The 22,704-nt window shown below is 39.7% G+C and overlaps 1 protein-coding gene across 11 annotated transcripts in view; it reads right to left on the bottom strand.

The window, feature by feature from the left end:
* The window catches only part of MCF2 (MCF.2 cell line derived transforming sequence), a 62,600-nt gene that overhangs the window by 37,674 nt on the left and 2,222 nt on the right, over nucleotides 1-22,704 (bottom strand). For 7 of the 11 annotated variants that reach the window (XM_036839102.1, XM_036839103.1, XM_036839105.1 and 4 more), the window contains exons 2-10: nucleotides 15,356-15,475; nucleotides 14,437-14,553; nucleotides 12,811-12,960; nucleotides 10,020-10,153; nucleotides 9,599-9,713; nucleotides 6,780-6,899; nucleotides 4,285-4,476; nucleotides 2,479-2,670; nucleotides 1,016-1,187 (exon numbers count right to left, since the gene is read on the bottom strand). In XM_036839102.1, coding sequence (XP_036694997.1) covers nucleotides 1,016-1,187; nucleotides 2,479-2,670; nucleotides 4,285-4,476; nucleotides 6,780-6,899; nucleotides 9,599-9,713; nucleotides 10,020-10,153; nucleotides 12,811-12,960; nucleotides 14,437-14,553; nucleotides 15,356-15,475 — 1,312 coding nt within the window. The remainder of the gene's footprint in view (nucleotides 1-1,015; nucleotides 1,188-2,478; nucleotides 2,671-4,284; nucleotides 4,477-6,779; nucleotides 6,900-9,598; nucleotides 9,714-10,019; nucleotides 10,154-12,810; nucleotides 12,961-14,436; nucleotides 14,554-15,355; nucleotides 15,476-22,704) is intronic. The other 4 variants (XM_036839107.1, XM_036839106.1, XM_036839110.1 and 1 more) reach the window with 2 other exon arrangements.

Raw genomic sequence — 22,704 nt, forward strand, 5'->3', positions numbered from 1 at the left:
GTTTGTTCTTTTTATTCTTTTTCCCAGTATCTTCTTAGTATAATTTATTTATGGCATTGTTCATGGTTTTACTTGTGAGTATATTTTTATATTTAATAACTGTTAACTATATAACTTTTATCATCTTAGCCTAGCTATCTGCTTTCATCACCTCGTTTTAATCTGATCCATGCTGGGGCTGAGCTGGATTTTTATATTCATTATGCCTGGCTCAGGCTTTCTCTGATTTTCAAAGCAGTTCCCATCATTAATGAAGTCTCTGATTCTCTCAGATCAAAGAGACCGAATTGAGTCCCATGTTCACCCACTCAACTAACTTAGGGCCCCAAAGGCCAAATTTCTTTCCCCTAAGAGGCCCCAGAGGCAGCTCAAGAAAAACCTTGGGGCAATAGTCATCTTATTTCCAAAGTAGCTCAACACCACAGTGAGGATAATTCTTTTATCCCATAGAACGTAGAAAACAGAAATGGATATTACATGTTTAACACTAGTCTACAAAGATTAAAGTGAGTAAATGAGCTTTGTAACAGTTAATTACCAGTGAAACTATTCAATTTACCTGTGCCTATTAGAAAAGGCAATTCACTCAATTACCTATCTATCTATCTTATCATTCACTTACTAGAAGCTTATAAGAACCAAGTAATAGTTTATCCCAAGAAGTGGTAAATGTATGCGTGTATATACCAGTTTCATATGCTTTCCTCCACCTGCTGAAGAAAAGGGTGAGTTTGATGCTAGTATAATGTTCATATTCATTGCAAGACTGGGCAATTCCGTCCAGATGTTCATCATCCTGTACTATACTATACTACTACTATGTTTAATTATTGTACGATAATCTCTATCACAACTCCTGCCTTGTGCAATATAATTTGTACATGACCAAGGACGCTAAAAATAAAATTTCAGTTTCTCGGGACTGAAGAATGAGTTCAGTATTTACATCAAGAGTAACAAAGTAAACAATAGCAGGGAAAGAAGAGATAGAAAGGGGGAATGTAAGATACTCTACCTTGTTTAGGTGAAAAAAATGGTTCTCTAGATCTGATCAAACTGTCAGAAGCAGGTACTACAAATGGAATTGGCCTCACATGCTTATCAGTCAGGTTTCTGAAACCGGCTTGTTGGTTCTCAAATATACTTCGGATGTTTTCAAGCTTGAGTTGTATGGTCTGCACTTGAGCCTGCAGGTTGCATAAGAGTTCTATGAAATAGTTTCTGAAATGGGGGTCATTACAAATCCTATTACATTTCTCAGACTCAGATAAAAAATTAATATAGAGTTTAATATATAACTAGAAGAAATTTAGGAAAGTAATGGGAAACAGATTAATGCATTATTTCACATGGTTACAAAACCAGAAGGTCTCAGCCAAAACAACTTGAAGAAGAAATTTATCAAGCAGTCATGAAATAGGTCACTGCATAAAGTGATTTACCCTTCATTGGCTGAAAGGGGATCAAGGCCTGAAAAGAAGGCGTGTTTAGTACGAGAAAGCCACCAAGTTAAGCGTTATCACGGTAGTTTGTTATATTTTAGCCTGCAGGACATTCTATAGTTCACCATGTTGTAAAAGGCTCCTCAGAGCCACTGATGATTTGAGGCAGCTAGAGAATCACTTGGTTATCGCCATGTTTCTGATCTTCTGGGGCATTCCCCTCAGATCTGCAGCTAAGAATGGATTTAGATACTGCTCCAAACTTAAGAGTCAATGAGACATTTTAGCAGCAAATAGCATCACAAATGCTCTTATCCACAATGTGGAGACAGGGCTTCATGGCAGCTGCAACAGGGTGGTGCTGAACTAACCTATAGCTCTCTCCCCCTGCCAACACCAGCCTCCGCTGCTCCCCGTTCCCCAAGAAGACCCAGATCCTTCCCTCATCTCTTCATCCTCAAACTGAGTAGGAAAGCCAGATCTGTGTCCCCAGAGCAACTGCTGGTGGTCACTGCAGCACAAAGGAAAGATGTTTTGGGTAGAGTGTTCTTGATATGGGTCCAATATTCTAGGACAGTTTGGGGCCTTAGTTCAAGGATGCACAAGAAAATGTATGTGAGAGCTCCTAGTATGTGAAAAGAGTTTAAAAATAAGGCAGTCATGGGACTTCCCTGGCGGTCCAGTGGTTAAGACTCTGCGCTTGCACTGCAGGGGGCACAGGTTCTATCCCTGGTCGGGGAACTAAGATCCTGCGTGCCGCGCGGTGTGGCCAAAAAAAATAAATAAACAATAAATTAAAAAATTAAAAATACTGCAGTCAGAGCTCAGAAAGGAAATTACTCTTCATTATAAGGCAAACATAAGCCTTTGGATTCTTTGACGCCTAACAGTGGCTCTGATAGAACCCCTAATCCTTAAGAGAACTGTGTAATTGCAATGTGATATAAAGTTACCTGTGAAGCAGTAAAACTCTTATCAACACTAATGCAATTATAGTTTTTTAAAGTTTGTTTACTTGCCCCCAAAAGCCTCTTACCTTGAGTTCAGGGGATAAAATCACATCAAATTCATACTGCAGGGTTTCAGGATCATAATTTATAAAGGGTAGAGCCATTTCAAGAAAATTTTTGATGTCTTGGAGGGCTTTCTGAGCATCTTTTTTAGAATGAAACTTATTTATTTCTTGATTAGCCAGAAGGCACTCTCCTTCATCACAGCACTGGCGAGCCTGGTGAGCAAATCACACACATGCACAAACCATGAATGAATAAAGAAGAAATATGTTTGTCCCTTAGGAGAGTGTTTATCAGCTCTGGCTTCCGTGAATCAGAGTTGTTTTCAGAGCTGTTAAAAAAAAAAGATATCTGGTTTCTACCCCCAGAAATTCTGATTCAGTAGCTCTGGGCTGTAAGCCAGGCATTTATATTTTTACAGCATTCCACAGGTACTTCTTTTTTTTTTTTTAATTAATTTATTTGTTTGTTTATTTTTGGCTGTGTTGTCTTCGTTGCTGTGCGCGGGCTTTCTCTAGCTGCGGCGAGCGGGGGCTGCTCTTTTTTTGTTATGGTGCGTGGGCTTCTCATTGCAGTGACTTCTCTTGTTGCACAGCACGGCCTCTAGGCACATGGGCTTCAGTAGCTGTGGCATGCGGGCTCAGTAGTTGTGGTGCACAGGCTTAGTTGCTCCGCTGCATGTGGGATCTTCCCGGACCAGGGCTCGAACCCTTGTCCCCTGCGGGCTCGAACCCGTGTCCCCTGCATTGGCAGGTGGATTCTTAACCACTGCACCACCAGGGAGGTCCCTTCTTTTTTTTTAATTGAAGTATAGTTGATTTACAATGTTGTGTTAATTTCTGCTGTACAGCAAAGTGATTCAGTTATACATATACATACATTCTTTTTCATATTCTTTTCCATTATGGTTTATTACGGGATACTGAATATAGTTCCGTGTGCTATATGGTAGGGCCTTGTTGTTTATCCATCCTATATGTAATAGTTTGCATCTGCTAATCTGAAACTTCCACTCCATCCCTCCCTCACCCCCCCCTCCGCCTTGGCAACCACAAGTCTCTGTCTCCACAGGTATTTCTGACACACAGCCAAGTTTGGGAAGTGCTGCACTCATTTCATAATGAGGAATTCATTTTGCAGCAGGTGTCTGACCATTCTCTCAACACCAGCACTTCAGCTGCACGCTATTTTCCCAAAATCAATAATTGAAATATGAAACTCCTTGCAAAATATCAAGTGTAATATAAATGCATAATGATTGCCAAGGACAAGGATAAAAGTTTCCTTGCCAGAGAAGGAGATGTACAGATTAGAATGCTCACATTCAGATCCGATGCCTATAAGTGATACTCCTATTTTACATTCCACTGCCACGATCACAACTTCTCTTCACCGCCTAATCATCAAAGGGGTCAGACCCACAAGCCATGGAGGAATAGTTTTCAATCACTGTTTGTTATTGCTGTAACTATGAAATGTGGAATGAGTGTCAGGCTTTAGCAAAATGCCCCCAGGGCTTTTTTAAGTGTTCTGATTGCAAACTATCGCCAGGGCAGAGGCTACAGAGATGGACCGAAAATACAGAGGAAGCCACTGCCACCACCATGTCAATATTCAGAACAGAGGCCAAAATTCGTACAGTACTGGACCTGCTCTGAATATTGCAAAGTAGACAGATTAAACAAGGATAATCAAACGCAGTCCTTCAGACTTCTTATAAATTTAATTCCAAAGCTATACCAGACCTTAGCCCCATAGCCTCTGAGAAGGACCCAGGAAAAAAAAAAGTATCTTCTCTTTCAGAAATGCACCATGTCCCATGACACTACCTGCTGGAGGATTTTATGCATTTTAAAGGTCCTGCTGAGCTGTATCCGTTTGGTTTTGATCTCATTCACCAAAATATCAGAAAGGTAACGTAGCTCATTGCACCTCTGGCAGATCAAATCCAGGGCGTAATGGTGATTTGCTGCGAGCCTGTGTCCATGTAGTATCACGAACTGGGCCTTTGCTAACAGGTCCTGATTTTAAGAAAGAAGGGAAACAAAAACTGCATGATCTCTGTGTGAATAGAGGGGGAGAAAAGAATGTAATTAAACAAGCATAATTGGTTGAACCAGAGACAGATATTGCCAAATATACAGTTTGTTGTCATACTTCTGCTGGCTGCAAAAAAAGCCTCCAGTCAGTCACTAGCTATGGCAGTGATGTCATCAGAAGCTCATGCACTTCTGGTCACAGAAACAGAAAATTAACCAGCCTGCCCAGAATGTGGATTAGATTTGTTCCTCCTGGTATGTACAGATATAAAATTTTTTTAAGAAAATTATTAGCACCTTTAATTATTATTTATTTTATTTATTTATTTTTTTGGCTGTGTTGGGTCTTCGTTTCTGTGCGAGGGCTTCCTCTAGTTGCGGCACGCGGGGGCCACTCTTCATCGCGGTGCGCGGGCCTCTCACTACCGTGGCCTCTCTTGTTGCGGAGCACAGGCTCCAGGTACGCAGGCTCAGTAGTTGTGGCTCACGGGTCTAGTTGCTCTGCGCCATGTGGGATCTTCCCACACGAGGGCTCGAACCCGTGTCCCCTGCATTAGCAGGCAGATTCTCAACCACTGCGCCACCAGGGAAGCCCCTATGTACAGATTTAGAACAGAACCGCATATATCAAATGAGGTACACAAAAGCCAAATGAAAGCTAAGGGATTTCATATCACTTCAGTCTCGGAAATCCCATTCGGTCTAGTCGGCATCTACCTGAGTACTTTACACACATGAAGTGACTGTCACAGGGTTTCCCTGTCAAAGGGATCTCAGCAGCCTAGCCTCTACTCCATCAACTACTGACCGCCCCCCAACCCCACCCAGTATAGTGCAAGATGGAAAAGTTCTGGAGATCTGTTATACAACAACGTGAATACACTCAGTGAACTGTACACTTCAAAATGGTGAAGATGGTAAATTTTATGTCGTGTGTCTTTTACCACAATTAAAACTAAAAATTATTCAAAACAAAACAAAACAAAACAAAATGAAAACAAACAAAACAAAACCAAACAAAAAATTCAAAGCTCCCTAGTTTGCAAGCCAGTTTGCCTTCTCTTTCTCCTATACCATAAAGATTTGTAAGTTGCCCCATGATCACAAAGATCTACAAGCACAATTTCAGAACTGGGCACCACAACTGCTGCCTCTCAATTTTGGTTTTTAGATGCTTGTGGTACACCCATAAATCTATTTGTTTGCTGAGAACACACCTTAAAAACAATGGCCTTGCTCTCACATACGAGACAGGAGAGCAAAGCTAGAATGTGCTGAGTATTAAAGCCATGAGTCCAAGCTTTAAGATCAGCAGAACAATGATAGCTGGCTCTTGTGGGTACTTACCATATATCCATATATCCCAGGTACTGTGCTAAGTGTTTTTTGTTTTGTTTTTTTAATAAATTTATTTATTTTATTTATTTATTTTTGGCTGTGTTGGGTCTTTGTTGCTGCGCACGGGGCTTTCTCTAGCTCCGGTGAGCGGGGGCTACTCTTCGTTGCGGTGCGTGGGCTTCTCATTGTGGTGGCTTCTCTCGTTGTGGGGCACGGGCTCTAGGCGCGCGGGCTTCAGTAGTTGCAGCGTGTGGGCTCAGTAGTCGTGGCTCGTGGGCTCTAGAGCACAGGCTCAGTAGTTGTGGCGCACGGGCTTAGTTGCTCCGCGGCATGTGGGATCTTCCCGGACCAGGGATCGAACCCGTGTCCCCTGCATTGGCAGGCGGATTCTCAACCACTGCACCACCAGGGAAGCCCTGTGCTAAGTGTTTTATCTACAGCATCTAAATAAATCCTCACAATCACTCTGAGAAGTAGGTCATCACATCCCCAATGTATAGATGAGGACACTGAGGCTTAGAAAACTTAAATCGACTTACCCAAGGTCACACAACTGGTAAGGCTAAGTAGATCTATCTGTATGAATCTATGTTTGGTTCAGTTGCATATATCAAATGATGGTTATTTAAGGAATTATATTGTTATGTTCCATCATTTTCAAATACCAAATAGCATTCTTGATAGACATTTCTCTAGCTTCTTCAAAATGATTTATGCTCTTGTTCCTATTGGTGGGCCTGAAACAGTTACAACTACATAACATAACTGCAGAGTCAACTCAGGGCCACATTGAACAAAACAGAATATAGACCAATATTACTGAACCAATTATACAGATTGTTGCTATGAGAGATTAATCATAATAAGGGTTTATATTACTAAAAAAAACATCAAAATGTGACTATTATACTCCATAAATATAGAGAACATCTAAAATGTAATCTTACCTGAGAATTTTCATCTAAGTTTTCCAACTTTTTAATTTTTTGTTTTACTTGAGCTATATTCCCTGTTACATCTGCCAACTCTGCTTGTTGGTTTAAAAGAAGTTCAGCTTCACTCACGAGCTAAAAATAAGGGGGAGAAAAAGTCTTAAAAGCATATAGATTATTAAGCATTTTCCCTCAATAATCAAGTTTTGTAGTAAATGCTAGCAATTAAGAACATCAATATGGAAAAATTGCACATATGGAAAATGTCTTCAGTTATTTTATTCACAGAAATCAATTTAATCTGTTAAAATTTAACCTGCTAGACATCAGTGTGTACTGATGATTTATAAAAGATCACTATGTACATGTAAGGGCATGTGTATATGGACAGGTATGGAAGTATATATACGTGTATATACATGCATATGTATTCCCTAGCTCTATGGTGAATGGTTCTAGAAACAAAGACCCTTCAGTAGCAATGAGCACACCTAGCACCCAGATCTTGGTCTTTAATATCATTTCCCAGAAAAAGAAACCGGGGCTTTGCAGGAAATTGGCTGGTTCCAGGGCTGAGGCAGAGTAGGAATAAGATTAGTTTGGAACATCTCTTTATGCCAGGAAGTAAAGAAGTGATCAAAATGTTTGGACATGTCACAAGGACACAGCAGTCAGGTGGAAACACCAAAACAGTTAAGAACAGTAATGAATTAAAAACTAGAAGCCATGAGCCCAATAAATAGATAAACACCAAACAGCATTCTTTTTTTTTTTGAAAACCCCCCTTTATTTGTTTATTTATTTATTTGGTTGCACCGCACAGCTTGTGGGATCTTAGTTCTCTAACCAGGGATTGAACCCGGGTCCTCAGCTGTGAGAGCGCAGAGTCCTAACCGCTGGACCGCCAGGGAACTCCCCCAAACAGCATTCTTGATAGACATTTTCCTAGCTTCTTCAAAATGATTTGTACTCTTGTTCCTATTGATGGGCTTGAAACAGTTACAACTCCATGACATACCTACACTGAGATATGAAAATCAGCATTTCACAACCATCATACTTTGAAGCTAAACTGGATGGGGAATTTTTGATGAGGAGCAAGATATTTGCATGGCTTTAAATTTTCTCCCCACATATTGTCTACTAGTTGCAAGAGGGAAAAAAGTAACTATACTCTGGAGAAATTCAACAACACTCTGACGGGGTGATCAAAACCCCTACCAACAATGAGGGGCAGATGGACCTCATCTACCTGCAGATGTGATACCCCCCCCAAAGGAAACATCACTTATGCAGTATTCTTGCTGGTCATGTGGAGATTAATCTAATCATGAGACAATGTCAGACAAACTCAAAATGGTGAATATTTTATTTAAAAAATGACTATTTTTCCAAAATGTCAGTGTCATAAAAGACAAAGAAAGGCTATGGAAATGTTACAGATTAAAGGAGACTAAAGACACATGACAACTTAATGCAATACCCGACCCTCTAGACTGGATCCTGTGCTGAGGGGGGAAAATGATATAAATGGCATGATTGAGTCAATTGACAAAATCCGAATACTGATGGCAGATAATTAGAAAGCTATTGCATTATTCGTAAATGTACAAAATTTGATTGCTGTACTGTGATTATGCAAGAAAATATTCCTATTCTGTATGTTCAAGTGTATCTCAAGTTTGAGAATATTCAATTTTTTCTTGTAAGTCTGAATTGCCAAATAAGCCTTTATTTAGTTAATTCCTAAATATCCAGAATCCATCTGCATGTCACTATGAGAGAGAGATCGTGTCAGTGAGATTACAATCCAAGACAAACAACAGCAATACTGATCAGAGGCAACAATGACTTCATGAAACAGACTATAACCACGGGACAAGAATTTAACCTGGAGGCAAATTAACATATAAGTAGAGGCGCAATGGGTCTATTCAGGAAAAGTGCTGTTTTTGCATGTGTTTGGTTGGGGAGGAGGGACGGACACAAATAATCTGGAAGGCCCAAGAGCAATTTGACCTATTCTGTCTTTAAGAAAGGTTTCATGGAGAGCACAGCACTTCAAAATCTGAATCACTGGAGGGAAAAGGCTGGTAGTAACTGAGCCCTGAGTCCAGAATGCAGTGCCCCTCCCCCAACTGATTCTGCCAGAGGAGTCAGCCACTCATGGGTAGAAACAAGCTGACCACGTGCAAGAGAGAGAAGTGAGTTTTCCTTGGACCCTTGGGAAAATACTATGACAGAGACTGGGAGAAGCTTGGATGCTGACTATTAAAGAAAAGAAGAAAATAAATCCATATGGGATGGATTTTTCAGAAGGATGGAACTAGAATATACTTATAACCTTTTAAATAATGTATAATTAAACATGATTTAATTTCACACATCAGGCTTTTCATAGAAAATAAATTGCTGGATCAGAAAAAAATGTTTCGTTAGATTATATTAAATATGGTCAGCATAGATATATGGTATTTAAAAAATCATGAAGGAATTTGGCATTATTTCCTTGGAGGTTATCCCATAGGCCGAAAGCATTTTGTATCTAAAATAAATTTGAATATCAAACATCAGTGTAGATAGCAACTTTATCCCTGTCATCTATGTTAGCACTTAAATGCTTTCTCATAAGAAATGAGTTTAAGCCAGATAAGTAGAAGTCTTGGCATTTTCGTAGCTGTTTTCTTCATTCTAAGTCAAGGTTCACTCACACCTGCCTCTTTTCACCTCTCTGGGGGTATAAATGGGCACCTCGCGAGACTGTTTCTGATGATCAAGGAGTAAGAACCTCCAGCATAATGCAAAACACTGTATCAAGGAAAGTTTTAACTGACCTCTTGAAAATCCTGCTCAAACTTCCAGAGCTGCAGATATTGCTCCATTTTTAGCTGGTGTTTTTCCCAAAATCCATCAAAAGCTATTTCCATATCATGTACTTGAGTCAGCAATCTTAACAAAGCAAAGTCATAATTAAAACAGCGATTTGTGTTGCAGGTATGCAGATAAACCTGGTCTGGACGTTAAGAATTATAGGCAAAGTCACAGCCCATGACATTTGGTCCAGGTAGAGACTATCAGTGTCCACAGAACCTCCTCTATGAGCAAACTAGTCTCTGTGAGACAACTCAGGAAGGAGTTCTCAGATTCCCAGAGGTCCAGGAATACTTCCACACTTAACAGGTAGCAGCAAAAGTGTATAATTCCCTTTCAGAGGTATGAAATAAGTAACTCTAAACCCAGAAGAGTACTACTCACTTATTAATAGTTTGCCAGTCACCACAAATTTGCTGATGATTTTCAAGTCTTGAACTCACAGCATCCTCGGCATCAGGCACTTCCAGATTTGTTAGCAGGATTTTTCCTTCTTTGGTTACAGCTGTAATATCCTTCTGTACAAAGGCAAAATAGGATGAATCAGCCTGCTGGGAACCTATTCTGAATGACCTGGGGAAAAGGAAGCATACAGCAACAGCATGCAGAATAGAAACAGCAGTTCTAGAACGGCCTTTGCTTTCATAAGTGAAAAATCAAGGAATACCTCATTACCACAGAATCCAAAAGCTGTGAGGATCTCCAAGAAGCCCTGCCTATTGAGATGGATTTGCAATCACTAATTTTATAAGATCCTTACAGACAGAAGTACCCCATGCTCGGTTTGTAGCCTCCTTCTGTCACAGGTAGAGAGTTCTAATTTAGGGACTTCCCTGGTGGCACAGTGGTTAAGAATCCGCCTGCCAATGCAGGGCACATGGGTTTGAGCCCTGGTCCCAGAAGATCCCACATGCCACGGAGCAACTAAGCCCATGCGCCACAACTACTGAACCTGCACTCTCAAGCCACAACTCCTGAACCCGTGTGCCACAACTACTGAAGCCTGCGCGCCTAGAGCCCGTGCACCACAACAAAGACAAGCCACTGCAATGAGAAGCCCGTGCACCACAATGAGGAGTAGCCCCTGCTCCCTGCAGCTAGAGAAAGCCCACGCGCAGCAACGAAGACCCAACACAGCCATAAATAAATTAATTAATTAATAAAAAAAAATTCTAATTTAATGTGGAAACAACCTAAGTGTCCATCAACAGGTGAATGGATAAAGAAGATGTGGTATATATATACAATGGAATATTACTCAGCCATTAAAAAGAATGAAATCTGCCATTTGCAACAACATGGATGGACTTGGAGGGTATTATGCTAAGTGAGGTAAGTCTGACAAAGAAAGACAAATACTGTATGATATCACTTATATGTGGAATCTAAAAAATACAACAAACTAGTGAATACAGCAAAAAAAGAAACAGCCTCACAGATATAGACAACAAACTAGTGGTTACCAGTGGGGAGAGGGAAGGGGGGAGGGCAAAATAGGGGTAGAGAATTAAGAGGTACAAACTACTATGAATAAAATGAGCTACAAGGATACAGCACGGGGAATATAGCCAATATTTTATAATAACTATAAATGGAGCATAACCTTTAAAAATTGTGAATCACTATGCTGTACACCTGAAACGAATATAGTATTGTAAATCAACTATACCTCAATAAAAAAAGAAAGTTCTAATTTATTCTATTCTATTTTGTTAATATTTTTAATGTGCTCCAATAAAGCAGTAGTAGTGTAATAAAGACTACCACCCTAGAAAGCATACAGTTACAAATGATATTTAATGCATATTCAGATATAGTTAGATATCTTTCCTACTAATCCTTAATTGTTACCAATCACTGCTGGCCATAAGTACTCTGTTACTTCACGTTTGGATTAATGAATTCACCATGAAGCATGTACTTCTATTCAGAAGGTCTTAACCTTAGGAGGATCTTGATCCTTTAGGGATCTAAGAGTGATCTATGACTCCCTTCAGGAGATGCAAAGGCCCTCTGAAATTTTAAGGAAAAATTTGGGTGCCCATGTATTTTCTGGGAACAGGTTCCAAGATACCACCACCAACACGAAATAATAACATAAACATTAAGAGCTACTGTTTATGAAGTGCCAACCATGTGTCAAACACTGTTTGACATACATCAGATACTTACTTCATTTCATCCTCATGACAGCCCTACAAGGTATGCATGTATCATCATCATCATCATCAACCCCATCGTACATATAAGGAAACTGAGACTCAGAGAGGGTAAGCAAATGACCAAGTCACTCAGCTTGTGAGGGACAGAGCTTTTTTTCCTTGAATAGAGTTTTGCTTTTAGATTATGATTCAAAATTTCCATTTCTCTCCTCTTCTTAACATAAAAATGTCACCTCCACATAGAGCTTGTATCTGTCAGTGCCCCCAGCATGCCTGTTATCGTACAAAGGACATAAGTTTTACAGGGATGCCTGGTGCTTGTTCAGATCATGCTCAAACTTTTGGGGGAAAGTGAATCTAAAAGTATTTGGTGATTGTCTGAAACGTGACTCAGAATCCTTCACAACACAACACTCCAGACAACTGGGGAGGAGAGTAAGATCAACTTGCTAGCTATGGTCTATTGTAGAAGACATCAAGAACTAGTACTCTGTGGAAAAGAAAGCTTGTAATCAATTTAGCAATGTTTGGCTTGGTCACAATGCTAGTATATGGCACAGTTGGAACAAGAAACCAGGCCTCCTGACTCCTCATCAAGTTCTCCTTCTCCATTTCACAGTGTACCTCTGCTGGATGTTGAAACAGAACACCTGTCTGCCTCTTGATCCTCACTCTAGCTTTCCAAATGAGAGGGCCTTTCTATAAGACACAGAATGCATGGCAACAAAAATGACTGTGGATCCCTTATTCTGGAGCATTGATAAACTATTCTATTTACAAATAAACAGCTGCTCAAGAGAATGCACCATTTAAACAAGGGACACTTCGATTCAACATATCCAGGACATCTTCCTCTTGTAAAGTATTCTTTTGTTTTTAACAGTGTGCTTTATAATATATAAATATCTCCTTTGTCTCCCTACCCAGCAATCTGTGTGAAATGGACACTGAACATCTCTCTATCAAAAGAAAGACTACGGGAAATTTTGGTTTGTCCCTTCTATCAGACATACCTTTAACAGGTGGTACCTTTCAGCACGAATTGCAAGGATTTCTTCTATTGCGGGAATATCATCTGGTAGTTCTGTCTCAGCCAGTTCAGTTCCAAAGGACTGTAACATCTGAGCCATGTCTTTCACTGTGAGGGCAAAATTTTCTATAGCCTGCAAAGAGCCCGTGATTCTTTTAATTGTATGGAAGTTCTGCCAGCATATCAAAACCTAGACCAGCAATTGTATTAACTTTCATTTAGGTATGACAGCAAACATATATACTATGAACTCTGCTGAGGAAAGCTGGCAATGCCCTCGACAATCAACTCTAACTTTCCATCTAAGCCCCTAAGAAACTAAAGTGAGGTGGAAAGTCTTCTCAAATGTCTTTTACCTAAACTTCCGTACTTATTTCTCGAACGCCGATGAAAACTCTTTCTTAAAGATGCCAGGTAAAGAGTAATTTGTTTTATTCTCTTGCAAAACACAGTGTTTCCTTATTCTATTAAATTCTGAAACTGCAAAATTATTTTATAATAACTTTGCTCCTGAAGAGAAATGAGAACATCAAAGCCACTTTATATTTATCATTTATGAGCAAGTATTAGCATTTCAAACAAGGCAATGGACTAAGGTGACAGAGGAATATTAGTCACAACAGTTCATTTCAGGTACTGGGGAAGATTTGAAATTGTGACCCCCAAAGGCTCTGCTGCCCTAAAATGTCAAGTAAGGTTGGGTTGTTTATTTTGTTTCCAAAATCAATGACTCAGAGAAAGAAAGACAACATGTAGAGACCATATAAACCCTCTGTTTACCATGCAACTCAAGGTGTCTGCTCTTTTATTTATAGCTTTATAGGTTATTAAAGGCAAGACACTGCTTATTTTGACAATACACTTTCATACGAGTGAACAGGACTGCTGAATGAAACTAAGGATGAGGAAAATAGAATCCTGATTGAATTAAATATCATTATTTCCTTCAGAAGGGTTCCCATATCTCTGGGATTTGGCGTAAAGATACTTATAGGACAGATTCACACCTGTGAGGCACAGGGCCCTTGCCTATTCGTACATTTCTAGAACAGAAGGCATCTTTGCTACAAATCTAACTGCCCCAGGAGAATCACTAGGCTGATGAGATTAATAAGATTACTTGCATTTTTTGAGGGTGGACCATAGGCCAGGCACAATGCCAAACATTTTACATCTGTAATCTCATTTAATCTTCCTGATATTCCTATGAGGTAAAGTCTTATTCTTCCCATTTTATATTTGGAAAAACTGAGGCTGAGAGAGCTTTTACAACTTGCACAAAGTTATATCCCTAAAAATCAGCACTGCTAGGATTTGAACCCAAACCCTTGGTTTCTTCAAGTTACTACATGGCCACAGGAGGGGGTGGGTAGAGTAGGATCCCCTTACTCCCTATAGGCCTCTCATTCAAATGCCATCCTCAGTGACTCTGCATCATTTCTAGATATTTCCTAGGGAAGAGAATCAAGATGTTGAATTATACATGTTTTTTGAAAAATAGGAGCCCCAGAAACCTGTTTTTCCCAAGGAGGAAAAAAAACAACTCTAGAACTAGATTTCAAAGCTGACACAAACTATAGGCTCTACGGTAAGGGCAAAAGAAACATACATTTCTGAAGATGATCCATTCACTGTGGCAGTACTGCAAGGTGCCGCCTAACTCAGGGGTTAACTGCTCGTCATCAATGTATGTCAGCAAATCACTAACTGAGCTCAGCATAACAACCTATATAAATAAGCAAGAAAGATACCGTTAACTGCCCTCCGTGGCATCCCTCCACACAGCCGTACAATGAACTTTAGCATTCATTTAGCAGAATGCTATCTTTTATAAACGGTTCTAACAATTCTCTCCTGTACATCCCCTCCCACATGGATACACTACCTTTCCTCAGGGAATAACAGTTGTCATTTACAAAACATTTCTCTGTAAAGTGAAAGTAATCTCCATAGAAACCCAAACACCTGATTCTCCCTGATCTAAAATTTTGCACTGTCAATGGTCAACCTTCTGAAAGAATGTTAAGCCCATAACAAAGTAAAAGGGCTTTCTGCAGTAAATTATAATTTATCAGGAGGGACTGATCTTTGCAAAAGTACCAAAATTTATGAGCACTCTATTCCTAACTCTAAAAACGTATAAAAATATCTTTTGGAAAAAAAAAATTTTACTCTGAACTAGCTCAGGATGTAAGTTCATGGGAGTTCAAATACATAAAACACACACTCATTTTTTTTCTCTAAAAATAAAATGTCCTGATTTTATACACATGCACACATACATATATACACATATACAACATATGTGACATACATCTTTTTCAAAAGGAACTGCTTTGTTACAAGTTGATTAATCTTTTCCTCTATTTTAACAGTAGGAGCAGAAGACTTTTAGGCATTTTGATTTTACATTCTCGGAAGACAAATTCTATTTTTTTCTTTTACATGCTCTGTGACCACATGTAAAACATCAATAGCATGGTGCAAAGTCTTCATGAGAAAGGGACAAAACATTTAAATACTCTTACTGGTAATTTGAGTATGAAATCTTCCTGACTAAATCGAAATCCAATGTCTGTGAAAGTTCGTTGGAGAAAACTGGTAGGACGAAGGACCAAAACCAAGTGCAAGTTCCCAGGGAAGGAAGCCTATAGAAAGAAAGACCACAGGAAAGCAAGAAAAAATTGTCAAAACATGCATTCAAGTGAGCACATGGCAGAAAATATATAGTTAAAGAAAACAAATTCTAAAGTCATAAAAGCCACCAAAAGGATAAAACTTCAAAAAATGGATATTGATAAAATCTAAAAACACGAAAATAGAAATAAAACTAATGTAAGGTCATCAGGTCAGATCCTTGCAGTTCTCGTGGCCTGGAATTTTCTCACACTAAAGTCAATCACAAGTTATGAAAAATTATACTCTTAAACTTCATTTTAAACTTAGTTGTTTATACTCAAATTGCATTTAATCCCTGTAAAATAGAATTAGGAGGCAGGTTTCTAGGATAGCCCTAAATGCCCAAGGGAGCTGAAATACTGAATACCTGCAGTAAACAATGGAAGAAAACTATTTTATGGACTCATATTTTTATTTCAGCCAAGCAACATTCACAGAATATCTTCTACGTGTCTACTCCATGTATTTAAGTGAATGATTATCAGGCACTGTTAACACTTGGTGTACACAAATTAATAAAATATAGTCCCTACCCAGCTTGCAAGAAAATGACAGTCTAATAGTAGAGTCCATTAGTACCATTTACTCTATAGGACGATAAGTTGATAAATGAAACAAGGGAATTAGAATAATATACAACAGGAAGTGGTAGCACAGAGCATCCTAGACCTAGCAATGTCAAAAAGGTCTCCCATAAAGAGGAATAAATTGGATTAGAATGTTGTTCTGGTGCACCCATGTTTCCCAGCTTCTTAGAATACTGGGGCATAGTAGGTGGTCAAGAAATAATCGTTAAATGAAAGAATGCAAAAGACAAGGAGGGCGCTATGCAGAATTTGCAAGGGGTGGAATAGTATGGCTTGATATAAATGATAAAACACCACATATCAAACGCTTACTGTATACGAAGTATTTTGCCAACATTATCACAGTTCCTCTTCATAATAATCCTGTGAATTAGTTAGGCTATCCTCTTTTACAAACAAAAAATAGTGAGGCTCATAGAGTTTAAGTATAACTTGACCCAGCTGGTAAAGTCTGAATTGGCACCCGAGTCTGCCCCACATCAAGAGGTCCCAGTCCCGAAAGCTAGAGGAAAATGCTGATGGGGGTGGAGGGGTGCAGCAATGGGAGATGGATGGTGCTAGAAAGATGAGCAGGAGCCAGATCAGGAAAGACCTTGGGTTTTTTCCTGGAGGCAAAGGGAGACTCAAGAGTTTTTAAGCAGCAGAGCAACACGATCAGATCTGCATTTTAGAAGGATCACTTTGGCTTCGGAAAAGGACAGGGTTTGGACAAGAGTGGAAGCAAACGGATGAGCCTGAAGGCTGGAACAGTCATCCAAGCCAGGGATGGTGAGCTTCTGAACTGGAGCAACAATAGCAGGGATGAGGGTAGAATTTAGGAGGTACTATCTGCAAGGCATGATGACTGGCTGTGTCTGATGAGAAAGGAAAGACTAGGACAATCAATATCCAGATTTTTGGCTTGAGTAACTGGGTGAATGGTACGACCCTCACTGACATGGGAACACAAGAGAAGCAGGTTTTCAGGAGGGGGATATGATACTGATTCCCATTCCTTGACCTGTTGGAAGGGTCATCAGGACAATCTGATGATATCCATCAGACAAACGGATATACAAGTAAGGAGGGAAAGAAGCCTACACTGGGAATGTAGAGTTGGGAGTCATCAGTCTCAGAACAGTGGATTAAAGCATAATAAAGCAAAATATGTCCAAAATGTTTAAAATACAGTCATCTTTTAGGAATGCTGGAATATTAATAATTGAACAAAACTATAAAACAAAAATTAATAAGATACTGTGGAGGCGGGGGTATATGGGAACTCTGTACTTTCTGCTCAGTTTGCTGTGAACCTAATCCCACTCTAAAAAATAAAGTCTATTAAAAAAAAAAGAGTAACTTTCATAGAGGGATAAGACCTAGACTCTGAAATGACATTCAAAACTGGAGATTTTTAAAATTCAACTTGAGATGATGATAAAAACATAAACAAGTGGCAATGAGAACTAGAGTCAGGGAAAGAGAACTGAGTGTGATACAAATAGGTAAAAGAAAGGAGCACAAAATTAAATCAATTAAACTAAACAATGATGACAAATAGACACAAATCGGGATGGCTATCTACCTGAAAACTCCTCTAGGTGGCCATATCTGTACTACCCTCTCCCTTCATGAGAAACTACTTCCCCTCCCTTCAAAATTCATATGTTGAAACTTAACCCACAAAGTGAAGGTATTTGGTGGTGGGGCCTTCAGGAGATGATTAGGGCATGAGCGTGGAGCTCTCATGAATGGGATTAGTGCCCTTACAAAAGAGACCCCAGAGAGCTCCCTCACACCTTATGCCATGTGAGGACACAGAGAAAAGATGGCCATCTATGAACCAACCAGGAAGTAGGCTCTCACCAGACACCGAATCTGTTGGCACCTTGATCTTGGACTTCAGACTCTAGAACTGTGAGAAATAAATTTCTGTTGTTTGTAAGCCACACAGTCTATGGTATTCTGTTATAGCAGCCCATAAGGACTAAGACAACCTCCTATTGTTCTTTTTTTTAAAATAAATTTATTTGTTTTATTTATTTATTATTTTTGGCTGCGTTGAGTCTTCGTGGCTGCACATGGGCTTTCTCTAGTTGTGGCGAGCGGGGGCTACTCTTCATTGTGGTGCACAGGCTTCTCATTGCAGTGGCTTCTCTTGTTGTGGACCACAGGCTCTAGGCGTGCAGCCTTCAGTAGTTGTGGCACGCAGGCTTCAGTAGCTGTGGCTCGTGGGCTCTAGAGTGCAGGCTCAGTAGTTGTGGCACACGGGCTTAGTTGCTCCGCGGCATGTGGGATCTTCCCGGACCAGGGCTCAAACCCGTGTCTCCTGCATTGGCAGGCAGATTCTTAACCACTGTGCCACCAGGGAAGCCCAACCTCTTATTATTCTTAATATTGGTTTCTAATGAGAACTGTTCTGTTTCTTCATGACCTTGCCCTTCTAACACACAATGATTTGTAGTGGGATGAAAATTTGATGTAAAAAGTCCCACACTAGGGTTTTTCAAACTAGCGCTGAGGGAAGGAAACTTTGAGGGTGCAGTTCCAGAGCTACTGGTAGCCATGACCCCTGCTGCTAGAGGAAGCTCATTCCAAAGAACAAAGCCAACAATGTATAGAGAACTGGAAGTAGAGACAGAGAGTCCCAATGATAATGTGTATCCTACCGTCTATTATGTACATAATGTCTATTATATTTTATGCTAAGAATGGTACATACTTGCCATAGTTATTATAAGAATTAAAAGGAATAATGACTATAAAGCTACTTCGTCAACTCTAAAAAAATTAATAAGATAGTTTTTTTAATTTACCTTGGGTTCCTGGACCTAAAGAAGAACAAGCAGACTTAGGTAGAAAACTTTTTCGGAATATGGATAAAGGCTTGCTTAAGGGGAAACTCTGACAGGCACTTGTGAGAACTCTGGACCTACTTCTAGACTGACAGCACTAAGTGTATTTCTATCCTATTCACTTTAGGAGTTAAGCCTTTCCTTCTCCTTCAGAGGGGCAAATTACCAGTATAATTATTATACTTAACCTGCCTTGCCCCAGCTTATTTTTTCACTTTTAAATGAAATCGAAAGCATCCTACTTTTGCCAACACTTAAAGCACTATTACTTTTATTGTTTCATGGATTCTAGGTTGATCTGCTCTCATTGTCTTTTTTGTCTCTGACTTTCCTTAATGTCATATTCTCTGGTATTGCATTGGAATTCTCTAGATGCAACACCCTAGGGATGACTAACTTAAAGCCTGGAATACTGACCCACCTCCAAAACTGGGGTGGGGAGGATACTATGGGAGCAGAGAAGACCATGTGGCAACTCTCTGCCCCGAGGTCAGGCCCTGGTCTCTAACCTGCCACTCTTAGGAGAACAAGCAGCCAGGCCCTGGGACAGCTGATCACACAGCAGGGAACAAAGTAGAGAGGAGAGAGAAGCAGAACCACTGTTCACAGCATCCATGGGGAAGAGAGTTCAGGCAGGGTTTGGGGGTATTCAGCTGCTCCTAAGTCAGGGATTTCATGTTGGCTGTTTTATTAAATCAGTTATTCCGTCTATTTGATAAAGTGGTTTATCCCAAACATTGAAAGCTGAATAAAATGCTTCTAAAGATATTTCTACATTCTAAGCAGATCATTCTTAAGTAAAACTTCCTGATTATTTTATCATACCTTCTCCTCCCTTAATTCCTTCAAAATGTTTAGTGATTCGCTCATCACAGAAAGCCTATAGGACTTCCCTGGTGGTCCAGTGGTTAAGACTCCGAGCTCACAATGCAGGGGGTCTCGGTTCAATCCCTGGTCAGGGAACTAGATCCCACATGCTGCAACGAAGATCCTACGTGCTGCAACTAAGACCCAATGCAGCCAAATAAATGAATAAATATATATATATATTTTAAAAGCCTACAAATATTTGCATTTCTAAAGAAAATGCACTATCAAGGATGAACACTTCATTTATTGCCTGTATAATTACATTTGCAATGTTGTTCATTATAGGATAATTTTAGGACCTTTATTGAGCTGCCATGCAAATCTTCCTAGAATACATGGATTCTGTTAACCCAATAGCTACTCTCAAATCTAAGCCATTTGAAGGAACAAATAACTTGTAGGCAATAGTTATTATTTAGTAGGCAAAACTACTAAACAATTGGGTGGCACTCAAACAATTCATTTGATTTGTCAGAGTTATTTTTTTAGAAAACTAAATCATACAGTTCAGACCAGGCATATTGTTTCTATGCCTCACATTCATCAGATCCCATGTATGAATCAGAAAAACTTGATTTTTTAATCCCAGTCCCACTCACTTATCCCAAATTTAAATAGGTGCTTGTCAAACTAGTTATAGTAAAACCACAACCTCATGTGAATGACTTTTAATAGCTTCTCTCCAGCAAAAAAAAAAAAAAAAAATATATATATATATATATGTATACACATGTACATATATTTACATGTATCCAGGACCCCTCAAAGCCTTAAGGTAGGGACAGGAGATTGGTTAGGTGGCCATGGGTGGGAGTGTTGTTTTTTATTGAATGACTATTATGAGAATTATCCTCATCATGATATTATGACATCATACTAAGTATTTTACATGCAATAGGTTCTTTTATCCTCATTTCACAACTAGTCAGTTCCAGCTAAACGCTGTCATGTGGGAAGGTGGGCCCAGCTCTGCCAAAGCTGTGATTTCTCAAAAGAAGCCAGAAATCCAGACTTCTGTGGGAAACACGATTTTCAAAGATGGGAAACAAATGGAAAGTTTGTTAAAGCACTGGATGGTCTCAACAAAACACATGTATGGAGTACCAGTTTGCAACCTTGGAACTAAAGCTTCATACATCTGAACCTGGGCCAGTATCAACGCTCTGTCCACTTCTCTGGCTGTGATCGCGGGCTATGAGAATCTGGAGGGGACAGGGCACTCCTGAGAAATTTTAACCTGAAAGGCCATTTTGGATTTAGGGTCAGTCTGCATGTGTTTGCATGTGAGCATACAAATAGGTATAGAGACAGATTCTATTCTTTATATACAGATATTTGCATAACTAAAAGATTCAAGATAATCTATTTTAAAGCCGCTATTGAAATGAACATTCAAACAGCATATCACATATCATAAACAGGATCAGATGCACGTATCTTATAGCAAATATAGCGCAAGCCCCCTGAGGTTTCCCATTCGGTTTGGGGAAACTACATCTCTACATTCTCTGGTATGCTGCCTTAAAGATCTCTAATCTGGATGGTTATATAAACATGAAAAGGCACAGTTTCTATTTTCTCCAAAATCAAACCCTAGATTTGCAAACTATAAATCGTTTTTGAGAGCTTGTCAAAAAAGCAAAAAGATGTGAGCAAGGGTCAGCCTTGTTTTCTTTTATTGCTTTCTGCTTTACCAAAAAAAAAAGCATGCAGCATGAGAGAGGAAACAGCATTGGTTTTAGGCACTGGTTGCAGGCTTTTTTTTTTTTTGTAGTTCCAACATGTGACTGCTTGAAGGCGCCTCAGTAAAAATGAACATGCCGCCTGTCTTCATAGGGCTCAGAGCCATTTCTCCCGTTTCTGAGCACGGCCCCACCCCAGCCCTCGGCAGCAGCTCCGACCGGTTCTTCAAGTTAAGGCACACAGAATTCGTTTTCTCTCCCCTTCCCCTCCTAGAGAAGACATTTACTCCCTTCTCCTCATGCCTGTCTTCCGATCACCCAGTTATATGGCCTCACGGCAGTTTGGACAGCGATAACAATGACAAAAGGCATCGCTTTTTCACTACTGAAGTCTGGAAATTAACCTTGTTTAATATTCTTTTGTGCGGCATCTCAGACAGGCAATTCATACACCCTCTGCTCGCTTTTCAGTTATTCTAGTTATTTCTTTAAAAACGCTTACAGTGGCTGATGCCACATAAAAATTTGATTATTTTACTATGAAAACAATTTATATTCCTAGAGCTTTTTCTTTGCATCCTTAGGGCAGAGAAATGCAGTCACAATAAGAGGGAAACCAGGCCAGTCTGAATGCTAAGGACAAGCTCTTTCCAGGACCCTTAACCCTTTCCAGGACACGTACTTAACAACGCACAGGCTGAATGCAAACTCAGACTTGCTGCCTCGCATTTAGGAATAACTTGACCTTGCCATCTAGAAAATGGGACAAATACTAACAGTAAAAACAAATGTTTGAAAAAAAAAAAAAACAAAATGTTTGAAACAATTTAGCAACATGGAGCCTACTGAACAAAACTATTATAATTTCATATTACAATAGTTACAGAATATAACTATTACAGAATATAAAATACTGAATTGTTGGCATGTGATTGACCTCGATAAGGTCCAAACTATCACGTTAGAATACACTGGGAAACATCTTGTGACCTCAAGCTACAGAGAAGAGTTTCCAAGGCCGTGAGCTACTCCTGCACTCTTCCCACATACCCCACCCTTAAAGAGTATAGAAAGGAAGAGTTACTCCACAGATACCCAAATAACTTGCCAAGTGATCTCAGGAGTGGGACAGTCCCAGGCAATACTCTTTTCCTTGTGATTCGCCCTTCTTGTCCCATATCCATTCTCAACCCCCTCACTTGTTCACACTCATTGCAATTTCCAC

Source organism: Balaenoptera musculus, chromosome X (assembly GCF_009873245.2).
Source record: "Balaenoptera musculus isolate JJ_BM4_2016_0621 chromosome X, mBalMus1.pri.v3, whole genome shotgun sequence".
Lineage (NCBI taxonomy): Eukaryota > Metazoa > Chordata > Mammalia > Artiodactyla > Balaenopteridae > Balaenoptera > Balaenoptera musculus.